Source organism: Microchirus variegatus (genome assembly GCF_963457635.1).
Source record: "Microchirus variegatus genome assembly, chromosome: 21".
Lineage (NCBI taxonomy): Eukaryota > Metazoa > Chordata > Actinopteri > Pleuronectiformes > Soleidae > Microchirus > Microchirus variegatus.
The window spans coordinates 19,888,615-19,905,381 of NC_139822.1; the positions used below are offsets into that span (position 1 = coordinate 19,888,615).

General features: G+C 44.9%; 2 protein-coding genes across 4 annotated transcripts; one reads left to right on the forward strand and one right to left on the reverse strand.

Moving 5' to 3' along the window:
• Window positions 1-278: 278 nt before the first annotated feature.
• On the reverse strand, window positions 279-6,077 carry LOC310942313 (NLR family CARD domain-containing protein 3-like). 3 transcript variants are annotated; one of them, XR_014593102.1, is made up of 7 exons: window positions 6,000-6,077; window positions 5,636-5,793; window positions 4,664-4,783; window positions 3,607-3,797; window positions 1,129-3,061; window positions 454-557; window positions 279-383 (listed from the first exon to the last, which is right to left on the reverse strand). XR_014593102.1 is itself a non-coding variant. In XM_083907686.1 (5 exons), the coding sequence occupies exons 2-5, from the start codon at window positions 5,752-5,754 to the stop codon at window positions 1,554-1,556; spliced, it is 1,941 nt and encodes a 646-aa protein (XP_083763812.1). In that variant the 5' UTR covers window positions 5,755-5,793; window positions 6,000-6,077; the 3' UTR covers window positions 1,036-1,553. The 3 variants fall into 3 exon arrangements, 1 of the variants encoding a protein (XP_083763812.1); XR_014593103.1 differs by having other exon boundaries at window positions 1,129-3,064; XM_083907686.1 differs by lacking the exons at window positions 279-383; window positions 454-557 and having other exon boundaries at window positions 1,036-3,064.
• A 2,104-nt stretch (window positions 6,078-8,181) lies between these two features.
• On the forward strand, window positions 8,182-15,280 carry cyc1 (cytochrome c-1). The gene is made up of 7 exons (XM_083908224.1): window positions 8,182-8,280; window positions 10,615-10,805; window positions 10,970-11,096; window positions 12,239-12,396; window positions 12,581-12,741; window positions 14,480-14,580; window positions 14,688-15,280. Exons 1-7 carry the CDS (start codon window positions 8,200-8,202, stop codon window positions 14,790-14,792), a joined length of 924 nt encoding a protein of 307 aa, XP_083764350.1. The 5' UTR covers window positions 8,182-8,199; the 3' UTR covers window positions 14,793-15,280.
• The last annotated feature ends 1,487 nt before the right edge of the window (window positions 15,281-16,767 follow it).

Here is a 16,767-nt window from a genome sequence, read left to right on the forward strand (position 1 = left end):
TTTGTCTGTATACGTTGTGTTTGTAAAGGCTGCCACAATTAAAGAAAAAGAAAAGAAATACGCATGACGTAATCACATAAGTCACATTGTTGTTTATTCAAACAAAAAAACACAGCAAACCAAAGTTAAAGTGCACAGCAAATCAAATAAACTGTACATAGGTGGTGGAGTCCTAGGACAGGAGGGAGGAAATAGGTCACATGCTCCTGCCACCTATTGCCTGGACAAGCTGCCCAAGCACTCAAAGGAATGCGTGGTTGAACGCAGCACTCCCGTGGTGTGGCGGTCACGTTGTGTCCGGTTCCACTCCTGCTACTGAACATCTTCCACCTGAAGCTCTGCTAGGACAGCTGTGAGCTTCTTTTTCTCTTCCCTCCATAACACTATAGAGAAGAAGAAAGGGGTTATTAAGGAAATACACAAATGCTGTAAATCATGTTTATTATTTCTTACCAGTTGCACAGAGCTGTGGTCTGTGGCGAAGTTGGTGCCCCCGATAACGAAGCAGCTGATGGCTCTGCTGGGTGATGAACACTCCTCACATATGGAATGGGATTCTTGAACAAAAGAAGTGTATACATACGCTGTAATTACATGCATAACAATATATATATATATATATATTCAGCCACAGACTGAAACACCCTAAATGAAGGAGCTTTATCATTATTATTATCCTTTATTCCTCCCTGCAGCTGTTAGCTCTCAGTAGACAACATATAACCACGCTCCTCATCCCATGTGCAATATACTGTCTTTTTGCAAAAGTGTAATATAGACATATAATATCCGATGCTCATTCTCTGTCTATAATGTAAATATAGAACCCATACTGTATATTCTGGTCAAGTCTGTTTTAACACGTAAAAACAAAACGTTACACGGTAGTAAGTCTAATTCATGACTTGTACAAATCTGGTTTCTTTTACAGGTTTACGTAATGTTTTGTTGTAGGTTGAGCACCTAATAGCGACATTGCTAACTAGCTAGCCAACTACGTTGTCTCGTGTAAACAGACGGACAGAGATTACCGACACACATGATGTTACTTTTATAATGTCTTGTTTAAGCGAGTTTATTCTCAGCAGTAGTTAAACGTTGCTCTCAGGCTGAAAATAAAAAACTTACCGTTGGCGTGTGCGGAGTTATTGGAGTTGCTGTGTACGCCGTGAGCGGACATCGACTCCCGGTAAGACCTGCTCGTTACGGGCAGCTCCGTCCAGCTCTCTGTATTTTGTCGTCTCCGACTAAACACAGGACAGTCTGGACCTCGTCGTTGGACCATGGAGTGTTCTTATGCAGAGTCGCCATGTCGAAGTATTTGCGCGCTACTATTTTTTGAAAAATGGTGAAATAGACTCCTGCATCCTGTATTTTATGTCGCGCTCATGACGCACCCAGTGACGACACTTTTGGCCAATCAGTTGCCGGCAGTTTTGACCAATCAGCGCATAGTACCTGCGCATAGTACCGGCACCCATGAATGGAACCTCACCACCGCAGGTACTAAAAATAGTGCCGAGTTCCAGGTACTACGCTAGTGGAAACACTCGCTAAACCGTGTCGTGTAGCGCAGTGCCGTTTAAAGTCGGACCGGTGGAAAAGCGCCATAAGAGTCTCTGGTTGGACTCCAGACAGAGTCCATGAAGGAAGCGAACAAACAGGTCCAGGTGACCATTTTGACTTTGAAGGGATTTCTCCATGGCTGCTTTCAGGAACTCGTCCAGAGAAGTGGAACCACCACCATATTGTGTTCTGAAGAAGTCCTGCAGTACCTCTGTCTTCCTGTTGGTGAAACAGTGGAACATGTAGACTGCAGCCAGAAACTCCTGAACGCTCAGATGAACAAAGCAGTAAACTGTTTTCTTGAAGATCACACTCTCTCTTCTGAAGATCTCTGTACAAACTCCTGAGTAAACCGAGGCCTCTGTCACACTGAGACCACACCGGTCCAGGTCTTCTTGGTAGAACATGATGTTGCCTTTCTGCAGATGTTCAAAGGCCAGCCTCCCCAGCTTCAGAAGAACATCCCTGTCGGCCTCCATCAGCTCATGTGGACTCGTCTCACGTCCTTCCTCGTACTTGTTCTTCTTCCTCTTTGTCTGAACCAGCAGGAAGTGTGAGTACAGGTCTGTCAGGGTCTTGGGCAGCTCTCCTCTCTGCTCTGTGGTCAACATGTGCTCCAGAACTGTAGCACTGATCCAGCAGAAGACTGGGATTTGACACATGATGTGGAGGCTCCTGGACGTCTTGATGTGTGAGATGATTCTTCTGGACAGATCTTCATCACTGGATCTCTTCCTGAAGTACTCGTCCTTCTGCTCCTCAGTGAAGCCTCGTACTTCTGTTACCCTGTCAACACATGTAGGAGGGATCTGATTGGCCGCTGCAGGTCGAGAAGTTATCCAGATGAGAGCTGAGGGAAGCAGATTCCCCTGGATGAGGTTGGTCAGCAGCACGTTGACTGATGACCTGTGTGTGACGTCAGAAACCAGCGTCCTGCTGTTGAAGTCCAGTGAGAGTCTGCTTTCATCCAGGCCGTCAAAGATGAACAAAGGTTTACAGACAGCGAGATTCTCTGCTGTGACCTTCTCTAATGTTGGATAGAAAACATGGAGCAGAGTGAGAAGACTGTGCTGCTGATCTCTGATCAGGTTCAGCTCCCTGAACGAAAGCAGAATCAGCAGATTCACATCCTGGTTTTCCAAACCCTCGGCCCAGTCCAGAGTGAACTTCTGCACCGAGAAGGTTTTTCCAACACCAGCGACGCCGTTGGTCAGGACCACTCTGATGCGCCCCTGCTGGTCAGGTAAGGCTTTAAAGATGAGGCAGCACTTGATGGGAGTGTCCTGGACCATCTTCTTCTTGGAGGTGGTCTCCAGCTGCATCACCTCATGTTGAGTATTGACCTCTTCACTCTGTCCCTCTGTGATGTAGAGCTCAGTGAAGATCCTGTTCAGGAGGGTTCTACTTCCTCTTCCTTCAGTTCCTTCAGTCACATGTTCAAATCTCCTCCTCAGACTGATCTTATGTTTATCTAGAACCTCCTGCAGACCAACATCTGCTGAAAGACAAGAGACAAAGTCAAGAATGAAGAAAGAATCTGAGCAGCTGAGGATTATTTTCATCAGAGACAGAAAAACTAAAAAACCCTAAACGTCTTTCTGTGATATTGTTGCAATATGTTGTTAATGTTATTTAATAACTTTATTCTGAAAGACTGAATCATTCTACAATGATTGTGAAGGAAAGTGTATCATCTGCATAGAAAACAACAACAACTATAGAAAAGCTGGAGAATGAGTGTAAACAATGCTCTGTTGAACCTGTAGGGGGCGTCACACGATCTTTACATCACACGATCTTTGCGTCACACGATCTTTACGTCACGCGATCTTTACGTCACATGATCTTTACGTCACACGATCTTTACGTCACGCGATCTTTACGTCACTTGCTGTGATGAAGGAGCTTCAGTCAAACGTTGGCTTAGTTTTTCATTTTCTGTTGATTTATCATCATCTTAAATATTGATGCTGTTTGACAGAAGAGAACAAGTCCTGTTTTCAGGAGTGAAGACATCAGCAGACACATGTTCTGTCTTACTCTGTCTCTGTGGTCCAGGTCCAGGTCTGGGTCTCTGTCCACACTGGGGACAGCAGGACTGGTCCCAGTATAAGGAGATGAAGCGTCTCCAGAACCTGTGAACAAAGCTAATGGAGACTGGATCCTTCAGGACGTCCTGACACAGAGGACAGCTGGACGTCTGCTCGTCCACAGAAACAGCAAACTGGTCTCTGTGAAGACATTTCTGTATTAGTGACATGTCAGGGACAGGTGGACGTGTCTCTGTGAAGACATGTCTTTATTAGTGACATGTCAGGGACAGGTGGACATGTCTCTGTGAAGACATGTCTTTATTAGTGACATGTCAGGGACAGGTGGACGTGTCTCTGTGAAGACATGTCTTTATTAGTGACATGTCAGGGACAGGTGGACGTGTCTCTGTGAAGACATGTCTTTATTAGTGACATGTCAGGGACAGGTGGACGTGTCTCTGTGAAGACATTTCTGTATTAGTGACATGTCAGGGACGGGTGGACATGTCTCTGTGAAGACATGTCTTTATCAGTGACATGTCAGGGACAGGTGGACGTGTCTCTGTGAAGACATGTCTTTATTAGTGACATGTCAGGGACAGGTGGACATGTCTCTGTGAAGACATGTCTTTATTAGTGACATGTCAGGGACAGGTGGACGTGTCTCTGTGAAGACATGTCTTCATTAGTAACATGTCAGGGACAGGTGGACGTGTCTCTGTGAAGACATTTCTGTATTAGTGACATGTCAGGGACAGGTGGACGTGTCTCTGTGAAGACATGTCTTTATTAGTGACATGTCAGGGACAGGTGGACATGTGTGTGGCTGAGACAGTGAATGAAAACCCTCGTCTTTCAAATGTTTGTTTGTTGACCTTCATGAACTGAAGCAAATGTTGAGCTCAGTGACGACTGGAGACACGAGACAAACTTGTCCTCTGATGTGAGACATTCTGGGTTTATGTCCTTACAACTTTGTCTCACAGTGGTTCTGATGGACTGTGTGTGTGTGTGTGTGTGTGTTTTATGAATCTGATTCCTTCACAGGACAAAGTGTCTCTTACTTTGTGTTTGAGGCTCCAGGTTCATTACTGAAGAGTGGAGGTTGTCCCATAGACCGGTCACTCTTCAGAGACAGACCGCTGGGTCCTGGAGACTCTTCTCTCCGTCTCTGGTTCTGACGTCTGCAAACACAAACATCACATCCATCACTGATGATGTTCTTTTTAAAGCAGCCTCAGTGGTCAGTGTGACCTCCAGAGTCGACCTGAGCTGCTGCTTTAGCTCTGGTATGCTAATGTTAGCCAGGTTAGCTAGTGGACACGATGCTTTCATGTTTGTTTAGTGAAGAAGAATCAAAGTCATGGACCTTCTGTCTGTGTCTGGGATTACGACCTGTTCAGTGCTGCCGTTTCCTACTGACATGAAGATACCTGAAGGCATCACTAGGCTGTTAGTTCCATGTCAGCAGGAAACGTTCAGGAAACATGAGCTCAATTCTTTCACAGTTCAAACGTCTGCTGTAGTTTCACACAAAGGTTTCAGATTTTCCCACTCAAAAAAAACAACAACTGCAGGATAAAATGCAGAAATGATTAAAAATAATATCTTTGTTTGTTTGTCTGTTTCCCAGAGTAATGACGCTGATATTTCCATAGAATTCCATAATTCATTTTTTTTTTTTTCATATTTTATTGCGTAACATGAAGTGAACTGCACCCAGTTATGATCACAGTGATATGACAGAAGAACACACGCTCTCTCAGTAGATCATATAAAACAATGATTAACCTCTGTAAATGATTCATCTCATGTGCAATAACACATTTCTGATTTACACTGTAAAACAACATCTCATTTGAACTGAGTACATATTTTTCTGTGTGGTATATTCATAGATGTGAAATGCATGTTTATTATTTATTAGCTTTCAGCGCAACTGTGTTTGCTGCTCAAACACTGACGGCGATAAATCTCTTGTTCTACGATGATCACACACAACATGAACAGTTACAGGTTTGTAGCAGCTCTCTTACTTTGACTCTGAGGCTCCAGGTTCACGACTGAAGTTCAGAGGTTCCTCTTTAGACCAGTTAGACTTCACAGACAGACAGCTGGGTCCTGGAGACTCTGCTGTGTCTTCACCACCACTCATCTTCACTGAGACACGGAGAGATTTGAACTCATGTTCAATCTGGAGTTAGAGACACAAACGTTTCTTTAATCCTGAATCTGAGAAAACTGACTCACTGACTCTATAACAGGAAATGATCATTATATATAAGCATATATCATCATATATAATCAAATATCATCATATATAAGCAAATATCATCATATATAATCAAATATCATCATATATAACCAAATATCATCATATATAATCAAGTGAACACTAACCTCGTTCTTCTGCTGCGCAGTTAAAAAGTTAAAATGGAGTCTTTGAAAAGTCACAGAACACTTTCACTTTCACTGTCCCTCCCCTCTGTGTTTACAAGAAATCACGTGACCCTGTCAGAGAGAGAGAGAGAGAGAGAGAGACTATGAGCTCACACTCGCTCACAAGTTCTTTCTTTTACCTCATTTTCATCTGTAGTTAGAGAGAAACACACAATTGTTTTTCATCCTGACTTTTCCCACAATCTTCTACACTTTCACTGACACAGCACTTTCACAGTAAAATGTGTGTTTATAGATAGATAGATAGATAGATAGATAGATAGATAGATGTCCTCAAAACAATTGCACAAGAATGTCTATTTAGGACAGTCTAAAAAAACAAAAAAAAACTTTCAAGGGCCTAAATATCAACTTCACTCCTCCCTCCAAGCACTTTCAATCACACAAACACACACACACACACATTCTTGCACTTGCTGACAAAGTGAGGACCAGTATTTCCACTTCATGAATTAATGACATCTTTAAAGAACTACTGGGTGCAGTACCGTAACATGTCTGCAGGTGGAGCCCACGAGCAAAACGTGTTTTACACACCAGGGCTGGAAAACAGGTTTTTGTATCAAATTGAGGACCTCTATTAAAAACAGAGTATAGCATGTGTACAACCTAAGGAAGTGATTTCAATGAAAACAAAGTGAGGACCGCCCAAAATGTCCTCACTTTGTAAAAATGACCTCACTTTGTTGGTTAAAAACCCTCACTTGTCCTCACTATGCCTTAAGTACAAACACACACACACACACAGTTGTTGATCCACATCACTAAGTTCAAATGTCTGATTTTAATGATGATTTGTTCAGCTTGACCTCAGTGACACAAAGTGACCACACGAGGCAGCAGAGGACCAGCAGCTCCTGTGACTCTGACTGTGAGCTAAAATCCCTGATTCTCTGTGTGGGATGTGTTGACATGTTTATCTCACTGCTAGAGCTTTAAATATATCTTAAATAAATAAATAAATAAATAAATAAATAGCCAACATTAAATGCAGCTTTTTTTTTTAAAACATCAATCAAATAAATTAAAACATGTTCTTACGTGTTTTTTAAACAAATTAGTTGTTATTTTCTTTTTAACATGTAGACTACCATTGTGAATACATATGCTCAAATGTGTGCTGCATGTTGCTCCTATAAAGTTTTCTCCTTCAAAAGCAATTTCAGGTCAAGGGCTGATGTGACGTAGTCTACTATTGTCCCCACGCGCCCTTCATGTCATAGTATTCACTTTTTTTTGTTTTATAAAGATTTAAAACACTACTCTATTATGTATATCTATGTAACCACCGTATATTCAGGGTTCACAGCAGGTTTATTTGATACCTGGAAGATATGAAAACAATCAGCAATGTTCCCTCTCTGTAGACAGGACAGCACGAACTCGGTCTGAAAAGATAGCACCGAGCTAACGTTAGCATTAGCATTAGCACCGAGTTGTTTCTTGTGATAAAACATGAAAAACACACCGAGGTAACTCACAAAACCATGGCGAAATGAATCCACGACACACAATATAGGAGTTCATACAGTCAGCCCAACTCTTACGTGGCTTATATTACAGTTAACATTGCTTTTCATAAAGAGATTTGGACAACATTACCCCTACAGTTGATATTTTCCCGGGTCTGAGTGTGACGTCACACGCAACCTGCTGCGTATCCCAGGTGCCATCAGATGGCGTACTCTTTATTTAGCTGGATTTAAATATAAACCTCCTTTCACACTGTTACACGTATATTTATACAAAAGGGACAAAATCGAACAAAACACAAAATTATATAAATATATATTTCATGTTTTGTAACGTGTTACTAAACAACGTTATTTAACGTAAAGTTCCGGCTTGTGGGGACTGCCTTCAAAGTAAGAGCAGATTTATTTTAACTGAGGTTAAACGTCCGTCCACCCATCATCCAAATATTGGAAGAGAAACATGTGTGTGATATCAGCAGAGTGTGACATTTAGTTAAAAAATAAACGTTAAACAACCAACCAAAAACAAAACCGGCCCTGACTTTGGACAATGAAATCCAGCGCATTTCACGCACGCGGTTTTATTTTGAAGGTTCATAACAGGAGTGCCCGGCTCGTCGCTGCTCTCCAGCACTTCCGCTCACACACACGGACCCGCAGACAAGATGGCGGCGCTACGAGTGGCGGTGTTATCGGGGAGTGGGAGAGCCCTCCTCGGCGCTCCGAAAACGATCCACACGCCCAAGGTACGTGGACTTAAACGGCGTGCGATTCAGCAGCGCGGCCCAGAGTGGGTTATATCCAACAACGTCCCCGTAAAGCGACGGTTTGTCCATGACACTGAGCTAACGTCGGTTAGCCTAGCTCGAGTGCCGTTAACGGGGTGACACAAGGTCACTTGCGTTCCCACTCATTTATAGGACGTTAATGACGACTGTGATCGCAGCTCCTCTCATATTTACACCGCCTTTAAACTGCAGTGAACGACAATGCCACAAACTGATTAAATACACGTGAATATGCTGCCGTCGTGACTCCGTATCAATGGGTACATTTGCTAAGCTAGCCAGTGTACTCGGTGTCAAGAAGCCGGTAAAAAAATGGACGCTGGGTTCTTCCTTTCTATTAAACTTCTGCATGAGTTTGGGATTTGTTTAAAATAAAATACATTTTCGGTGCTTTACTCTGTGTGATTTGTATTCGTTGCTGTACAATGGGTAGTTAGTGTAACCAGTGGTAGACTGTGTTGCAGAGCTAATCCTTTGCTAGCTTGTTGGCATGTCAAGGACTGAAAGGACTTCCGGTGAAGAGGTGGTCTTCACTATTGTGTCCCTCATCCCGATTATTAAGACCCGAGCACTAAAGCCAGGGGAACCAAGTACAAATACAACACTACCTGTACTTAACCTATTTATTTATATTTCTAGCGACTTTTACTCCACTCCGTGTCCTCTAACACTATTTGCTCATCGCTACTACCCAATAAAATCAGAAGAAGAAGAGTTGCTATTACGGACTGTATTTATATAGAGTTGTTCTAGTGTTGACAATTTTCACCCATTCATATTGTTCATCATGGGGCTAAGCAAATGTCTTTGCTCAAGGACACTTACAGAATTGAACCCACAACCTTCCAATTGAAAGACAACTCGCCCTAACACTGAACAACCATTAAGTACAGTAGATGTCATATATATTAAGACTTTTACTCTACAAGACTTGCACCAAGTGTGAGAACCCGGTTGTTTTCCTTCACGTTATTATCATTATTATTCAGTGGCGTCTTAACTCTAATGTGACATTTGTGTTTTTCTCGTCTGTCAGTCTTTGTTGTGATTTGTAATGTGAACTGTGAAGTTTTTAAAATAATTATTTCATTTTTTATTATGAAAACAAAACAATTATTCTAAAAAAATGTCACTTTTAATCATGTAACGGTGTCCTGACACAGGTATTTTAAGGTAAATTAAATTTGTTTAATAAAAATATTATCATTTCCAGCCTTGACAAACACCGATCAACGTTTTTTAAATTTTTTCTGACATTTTATGAACCAAACGATTCATCGAGAAAATAATCGACAGATTAATCGATTACTAAAATAATTGTTAGTTGCAGCTCTAGGAATGTTAAAAAAACAGCTAAATTTTCCAACAATTCTTCATTCATTTAGGGCTGAACATACTCGATTGAATATTAGTTGATTACTAAATTCATCAACTATGAGCAATATATATTTTTTTAAAGAATTAAAATAGGTTTCCAGATTTTTCAGCTCCTTTTTAAATGTAAATACATTAAACAGGGTATCTGCGGGGTCTTTAAAAGTCTTAAATCCAATAATTAGAATTTAAGGCCTTAAAATGTCTTAAATTCTCCTAAAATCTCATAAAAGGTCTTATATACAATCTTGAAAGGTCTTAAAAATCGTTACTTTTATTTAAAACGTGCGTGAATTTCAATCTCGCTTTGAAATGTTTCTATTTTTGAGGATGCGATAACGATATCTACAACGCGGAACTTAAGTAGGTCACCTGTGCTGCCCGGGGACAATTTATCGAGCACCACCCATAGCAAGCGTGCTGTGCGCGCGCGGCGGTGTGTTACAGCTTAGCTTAGCATAGCATCGGAGAAAACTTAATGAAAGCCCACAGCTAAGCCGAATTGCAAGTTCAGCGATTTGTGGCTCCAATTTTCCTTCGTGTCTTTTGTACTTTTTTGCCGTTATGGCTTTGATATGTTGTTCTTTATGGTCTTAAAAAAGTCTTTAAAAAGTCTTAAATTTGACTTGTTGAAACCTGCAGAGACTCTGACTTAAACCTCCTTCTTCTTGGTTTGTGGTCAAAAACAAGACATTTGAGAACGTCGTCAAAACACGACATTTTATGGAAAACGATCGCTAACCGCTGCGTCTTTGTGATTGCGTGGAATGCCCGCGCGGTGATGAAAACACCGAAGTCAAACACCAGGATTTAAATTCCCCATCAAAGCTGTTGTCGTTTGCGCCACAGAGTGCGGCGTTATGCGTGCGTTATTGTTAACCCTCGCGCGCCGCGGTGTGCTCTCGTCTATCTCTGCAGGCTAACATGTCCTTCGCGAGCCTGCCGCGGAACAAGAAGGTCGCCCTCACGACGCTGGGCGTGGTCGCGGCCGGCGGCGCAGGACTCGCTCTGATGCTGCATCAGTCGGTGAAGGCCTCCGACCTGGAGCTCCACCCCCCTCATTACCCCTGGAGCCACGGCGGACCTCTGTCCTCGCTGGACCACGCTAGGTACGCACACACACACACACACACACACACACACACACACACACACACACACACACACACACACACACACACACACACACACACACACACACACACACACACACACACACACACACACACACCGGGGCGCCCCACCCTAACTGTTCCTCTGTGTTTCCCTGCAGCGTTCGCCGTGGTTACGAGGTCTATAAGCAGGTGTGTTCAGCGTGCCACAGCATGGAGTACATGGCCTTCAGGCACCTGGTCGGAGTGTCTCACACAGAGGCCGAGGCCAAGGTCATCGCTGAGGAGGTGAGAGCTTTTTACGCATGAATCCGCTCGTTAGGATCAGGAACAGCGGCCCCGCTGGGGCAGAATGGTACGACCCGGTCGGCTGATGACAACTATGAGCTCACACTCGCTCACAAGTTGTTACTTTTACCTCATTTTCATTTGGTTTTAAGTTAAAACAGGAGAATCAACAAACGTGGACCCGTGTCCTTAGACCCTCTGTCCACTCTCTGTCCTTAGACCCTCTGTCCTTAGACCCTCTGTCCTTAGACTCTCTGTCCTTAGACCCTCTGTCCTCACACCTTCTGTCCTTAGACCCTCTGTCCTCACACCTTCTGTCCTTAGACCCTCTGTCCTTAGACCCTCTGTCCTCACACCCTCTGTCCTCAGACCCTCTGACCTTACACCCTCTGTCCTTAGACCTTTTGTCCTCAGACCCTCTGACCTTAGACCCTCTGACCTCACACCCTCTGACCTCACCCCCTCTGTCCTTAGACCCTCTGACCTTAGACCTTTTGTCCTTAGACGCTCTGTCCTTAGACCCTCTGTCCTCACACCCTTTGTCCTTAGACCCTCTGACCTCACACCCTCTGACCTCACACCCTCTGTCCTTAGACCCTCTGTCCTCACACCTTCTGTCCTTAGACCCTCTGTCCTCACACATTCTGTCCTCACACCCTTTGTCCTTAGACCTTCTGTCCTTAGACCCTCTGTCCTCAGACCCTCTGTCCTTAGAACCCCTGTCCTTACACCCTCTGTCCTTAGACCTTTTGTCCTCAGACCCTCTGACCTCACACCCTCTGACCTCACACCCTCTGTCCTTAGACCCTCTGACCTCACACCCTCTGTCCTTAGACCCTCTGACCTTAGACCCTCTGTCCTTAGACCTTTTGTCCTCAGACCCTCTGTCCTTAGATCCTGTCCTCACACCCTCTGACCTAAGACCCTCTGTCCTCAGACCCTCTGTCCTCACACCTTTTGTCCTTAGACCCTCTGTCCTCAGATCCTCTGTCCTTAGACCCCTCTGTCCTCAGACCCTCTGTCCTCAGACCTTTTTCCTTTCAATGGCCTTGAATTTAGTTTTTCAAACCCAAAAGGATTTCAAGGACCCTTGGAAACCCTGAAGGAGACATTCATTCATTATCCCGTGTGCTTGTGTTCAGGTCGAGGTCGTGGACGGACCAGACGAGAGCGGAGAGATGTTCACTCGACCCGGAAAGTTGTCGGACTACTTCCCAAAACCGTACCAGAACCCTGAGGCTGCCCGGGCGGCTAACAACGGAGCGCTGCCCCCCGACCTCAGCTACATCGTCAATGCACGGTAACGCCGGGCGAAGCCCAGAGTGACCACGTGACTGGACTTTGTTTATCTACAGTCACATGGTATCAAAATAAGAGCGAGTGACTTTGTCTCTTTGCTTCTTATCGTAAAGCTTTTGCCATAATTACACTCACAGTGACGATAAACAGTCCCAGCTCTGATGAATGTTTGTGCTTCCTCTCAGACACGGTGGAGAAGACTATGTGTTCAGTCTGCTGACCGGATACTGTGAGCCCCCTGCTGGAGTGGAGGTCAGAGAAGGACTTTACTACAACCCGTACTTCCCCGGCCAGGCCATCGGCATGGCCCCGCCCATCTACAACGAGATCCTGGAGTTTGGCGATGGTAAGAGGAAAAGCTTAGTGTGTGTGTGTGTGTGTGTGTTTTTGTCCTCGACAAACACAACAAAATAATTCTCACTACTGACCTCGTCTTTATCTTCACTATTAGACTTTTGTAAACCGTGAGTGACTTTGGTGTGGGAGAGTGAGTGGACTTTGGTGTGGGAGAGTGAGTGGACTTTGGTTTGGGAGAGCGAGTGACTTTAGTGTGGGAGAGCGAGTGACTTTGGTGTGGGAGAGTGAGTGACTTTAGTGTGGGAGAGCGAGTGACTTTGGTGTGGGAGAGTGAGTGGACTTTGGTGTGGGAGAGCGAGTGACTTTAGTGTGGGAGAGCGAGTGACTTTAGTGTGGGAGAGCGAGTGACTTTGGTGTGGGAGAGTGAGTGACTTTGGTGTGGGAGAGTGAGTGGACTTTGGTGTGGGAGAGCGAGTGACTTTGGTGTGGGAGAGCGAGTGACTTTGGTGTGGGAGAGTGAGTGACTTTGGTGTGGGAGAGTGAGTGACTTTGGTGTGGGAGAGTGAGTGACTTTGGTGAGAGAGAGTGAGCGACTTTGGTGTGGGAGAGTGAGCGACTTTGGTGTGGGAGAGTGAGCGACTTTGGTGTAGGAGAGTGAGTGACTTTGGTGTGAGAGAGTGACTTTGGTTTGGGAGAGGGAGTGACTTTGGTGTGGGAGTGACTTTGGTGTGGGAGAGTGAGTGGACTTTGGTGTGGGAGAGCGAGTGACTTTGGTGTGGGAGAGTGAGTGACTTTAGTGTGGGAGAGCGAGTGACTTTGGTGTGGGAGAGTGAGTGGACTTTGGTGTGGGAGAGCGAGTGACTTTAGTGTGGGAGAGCGAGTGACTTTGGTGTGGGAGAGTGAGTGACTTTGGTGTGGGAGAGTGAGTGGACTTTGGTGTGGGAGAGCGAGTGACTTTGGTGTGGGAGAGTGAGTGACTTTGGTGTGGGAGAGTGAGTGACTTTGGTGTGGGAGAGTGAGTGACTTTGGTGAGAGAGAGAGTGAGCGACTTTGGTGTGGGAGAGTGAGCGACTTTGGTGTGGGAGAGTGAGTGACTTTGGTGTGGGAGTGACTTTGGTGTGGGAGTGACTTTGGTGTGGGAGAGTGAGTGGACTTTGGTGTGGGAGAGCGAGTGACTTTGGTGTGGGAGAGTGAGTGACTTTAGTGTGGGAGAGCGAGTGACTTTGGTGTGGGAGAGTGAGTGGACTTTGGTGTGGGAGAGCGAGTGACTTTAGTGTGGGAGAGCGAGTGACTTTGGTGTGGGAGAGTGAGTGACTTTGGTGTGGGAGAGTGAGTGGACTTTGGTGTGGGAGAGCGAGTGACTTTGGTGTGGGAGAGCGAGTGACTTTGGTGTGGGAGAGTGAGTGACTTTGGTGTGGGAGAGTGAGTGACTTTGGTGTGGGAGAGTGAGTGACTTTGGTGAGAGAGAGTGAGCGACTTTGGTGTGGGAGAGTGAGCGACTTTGGTGTGGGAGAGTGAGTGACTTTGGTGTGGGAGTGACTTTGGTGTGGGAGTGACTTTGGTGTGGGAGAGTGAGTGGACTTTGGTGTGGGAGAGTGAGTGACTTTGGTGCGGGAGAGTGAGTGACTTTGGTGTGGGAGAGTGAGTGACTTTGGTGCGGGAGAGTGCGGGAGAGTGAGTGGTTTACAGACAGTGAAGACAAAGACGTGATTATGTTCTTAAGACACTTTAGCGGCTGATTTCTGTTTGCTGTTTCGCGGTGAAACTCATTGATGCTGTTGCCGTAGGAACCCCTGCCACCATGAGCCAGGTCGCTAAGGACGTGTGCACCTTCCTGAGGTGGGCGGCCGAGCCGGAGCACGACCAACGCAAACGCATGGGACTCAAGGTACGACCAAGCGCTAACCACGTTTTTTGTTTTTTTTCGTTTTTAAAAATCTTAAAGAAAAGAGCGACAATAGGGCGAGCGCTGACGTGAACGTCCTTCTCTTCCAGATGCTGCTGGGCTCGGCCATCCTCGTGCCTCTGCTCTACTACATGAAGAGACACAGGTGGTCTGTGCTCAAGAGCAGAAGGATCGCCTACAGGCCTCCAAAATAAAAGCCCCGCGGCGTCCCTCCGTCCTCGTCCCCCAGAGCCGGGCCCACGACCTTCCAGCGGAGGCTGCTGCGTTCACCGACGCCACCGCGCTCTGCTCACATGGACACGGAAACAACTCCGGCCTTTCTAAGAGGAATACATAAGGATATAAATATATATATATATATATAACAGTTATTATTCTTTCAGACTAAAAGCCTTTTTGGTGGTTGGCGTGGCAGAGCAGATATCTCAGTATCTGCCGTGTCGTCGTGCAAGTGTGTGTTAGAGAGTTGTGGCGTTCCTGAACGCACCCGCCTCAAAGTTCACCTCGGGTCCGTCTCGCGTCCCGACGTCAACTTTGTCGCAGAGAAATAAATAAAATAAAAACAAAACAAAACATCGGCCGTCTTTGTAAGATACTCCGTAACCACGCGAGCGAGAGGAGCTCTGTCCTCCACACCAAACCTCTGTTTTACTGTATAAAATAAATTATGTCAAAAGGAAAAAACCTCCTCCTGTGTGGTTGTTTTGGTTTTGTTTCCAGCAGGGGGCGCAGTCACGACGCTCAAAACGCCACCTGTGTTGTGTGTGTGTGTCAACGATGTGTGCAGCTACTTCCTGTGGTGAGTGACGCTGAAAATAAAACTGAAAATGAAGTTTATTTTGAAATGACTCTTAAAACGACAAGGCATGTTTTTTTTAATAATAACTGAAATTAAAAGACAACAAAAATATTTTAAAATAAACACAAACGAGAGCAAAGAAGCACATTTTCTAATGAAATACAACAAAAACTTTAATTTAGTCGTCGATTAACCGTATTTTACGGACTATAAGTCGTGCTTTTTTACTTCTTTGGACCGTTGGACCTTTATTTAGAAGTGACCTGTACATTAAAAATATACGCTGTGTCATCCATGACCACAAGAGGGCGCCGTCCACACTTGTGACAATTAAGCTGGAAGAAATGCCATAAAGATGAAGAGAGCGCAGATAAAATGGCACCAAAAGGAAAAAAGCTTTACTGCAGAAAATATATTATATAATGTATCTATGATGTCTCAAGAACACGTTCACGTCTTTATCTTCAGTGTGAGACAGACTTTAACAACAGGAAACTGACGTCTGTAAACCACTCACTCTCCCACACCAAAGTCCAGAGAGAAAACCAGTGATTTTAGCTCACAGGGACACAGGAGCTGCTGGTCCTCTGCTGCCTCGTGTGGTCACTTTGTGTCACTGAGTTAAGTCTAAAGTCAATATTTTAAAAGCTGAATTCACTAAAATCAGTCATTGTAAGTTAGTGATGGAGGCAGCAGTGGATCAACAACTCCTGTGAACTCCTGTGTGCTGTGATGTTAAAATCACTGCTTTACTCTATGGACTTTGGTGTGGGAGAGTGAGTGGTTCACAGACGTCAGTTTCCTGTTGCTTCAGATTTGTTCTCCTGTGGACGGAGAACACTGAAGACCTGGACTAACATATTTGACCTTCTGGTTCGTCTCAAACCAAACTGAAGTCGTCTTCATTCAGGGAAAAACAAAGTGGTCTGTTGTTGTTTTTATAAGCTGCTCATTACAGAGACTCATCTGTGGTGAAAGAGTTTCACATCATCAGCTGCATCTGCATCACAACACTGAGCCATTAGGCTCATGGTGTGAGTGGATTATCACTGTGTTCATTGTTAGGGAAGAGCTGTGTGTGTGTGTGTGTGTGTGTGTGCGTGTGCGTGTGCATGTGCGTGTGTGCGTGTGTGTGTGTGTGTGTGTGTGTGTGCGTGCGTGCGTACTGCATCAGATGCATGAGACGCTTTTATCTCACCAACAACATGTTTAAGAATGTCTTTATCTCACTGTTAAACTGAAGTTTATAAACCACTCACTCTCACACACACCAAAGTCACTCACTCTCCCACACCAAAGTCACTCACTCTCACACACCAAAGTCACTCACTCTCCCTGCACCAAAGTCACTCACTCTCCCACACCAAAGT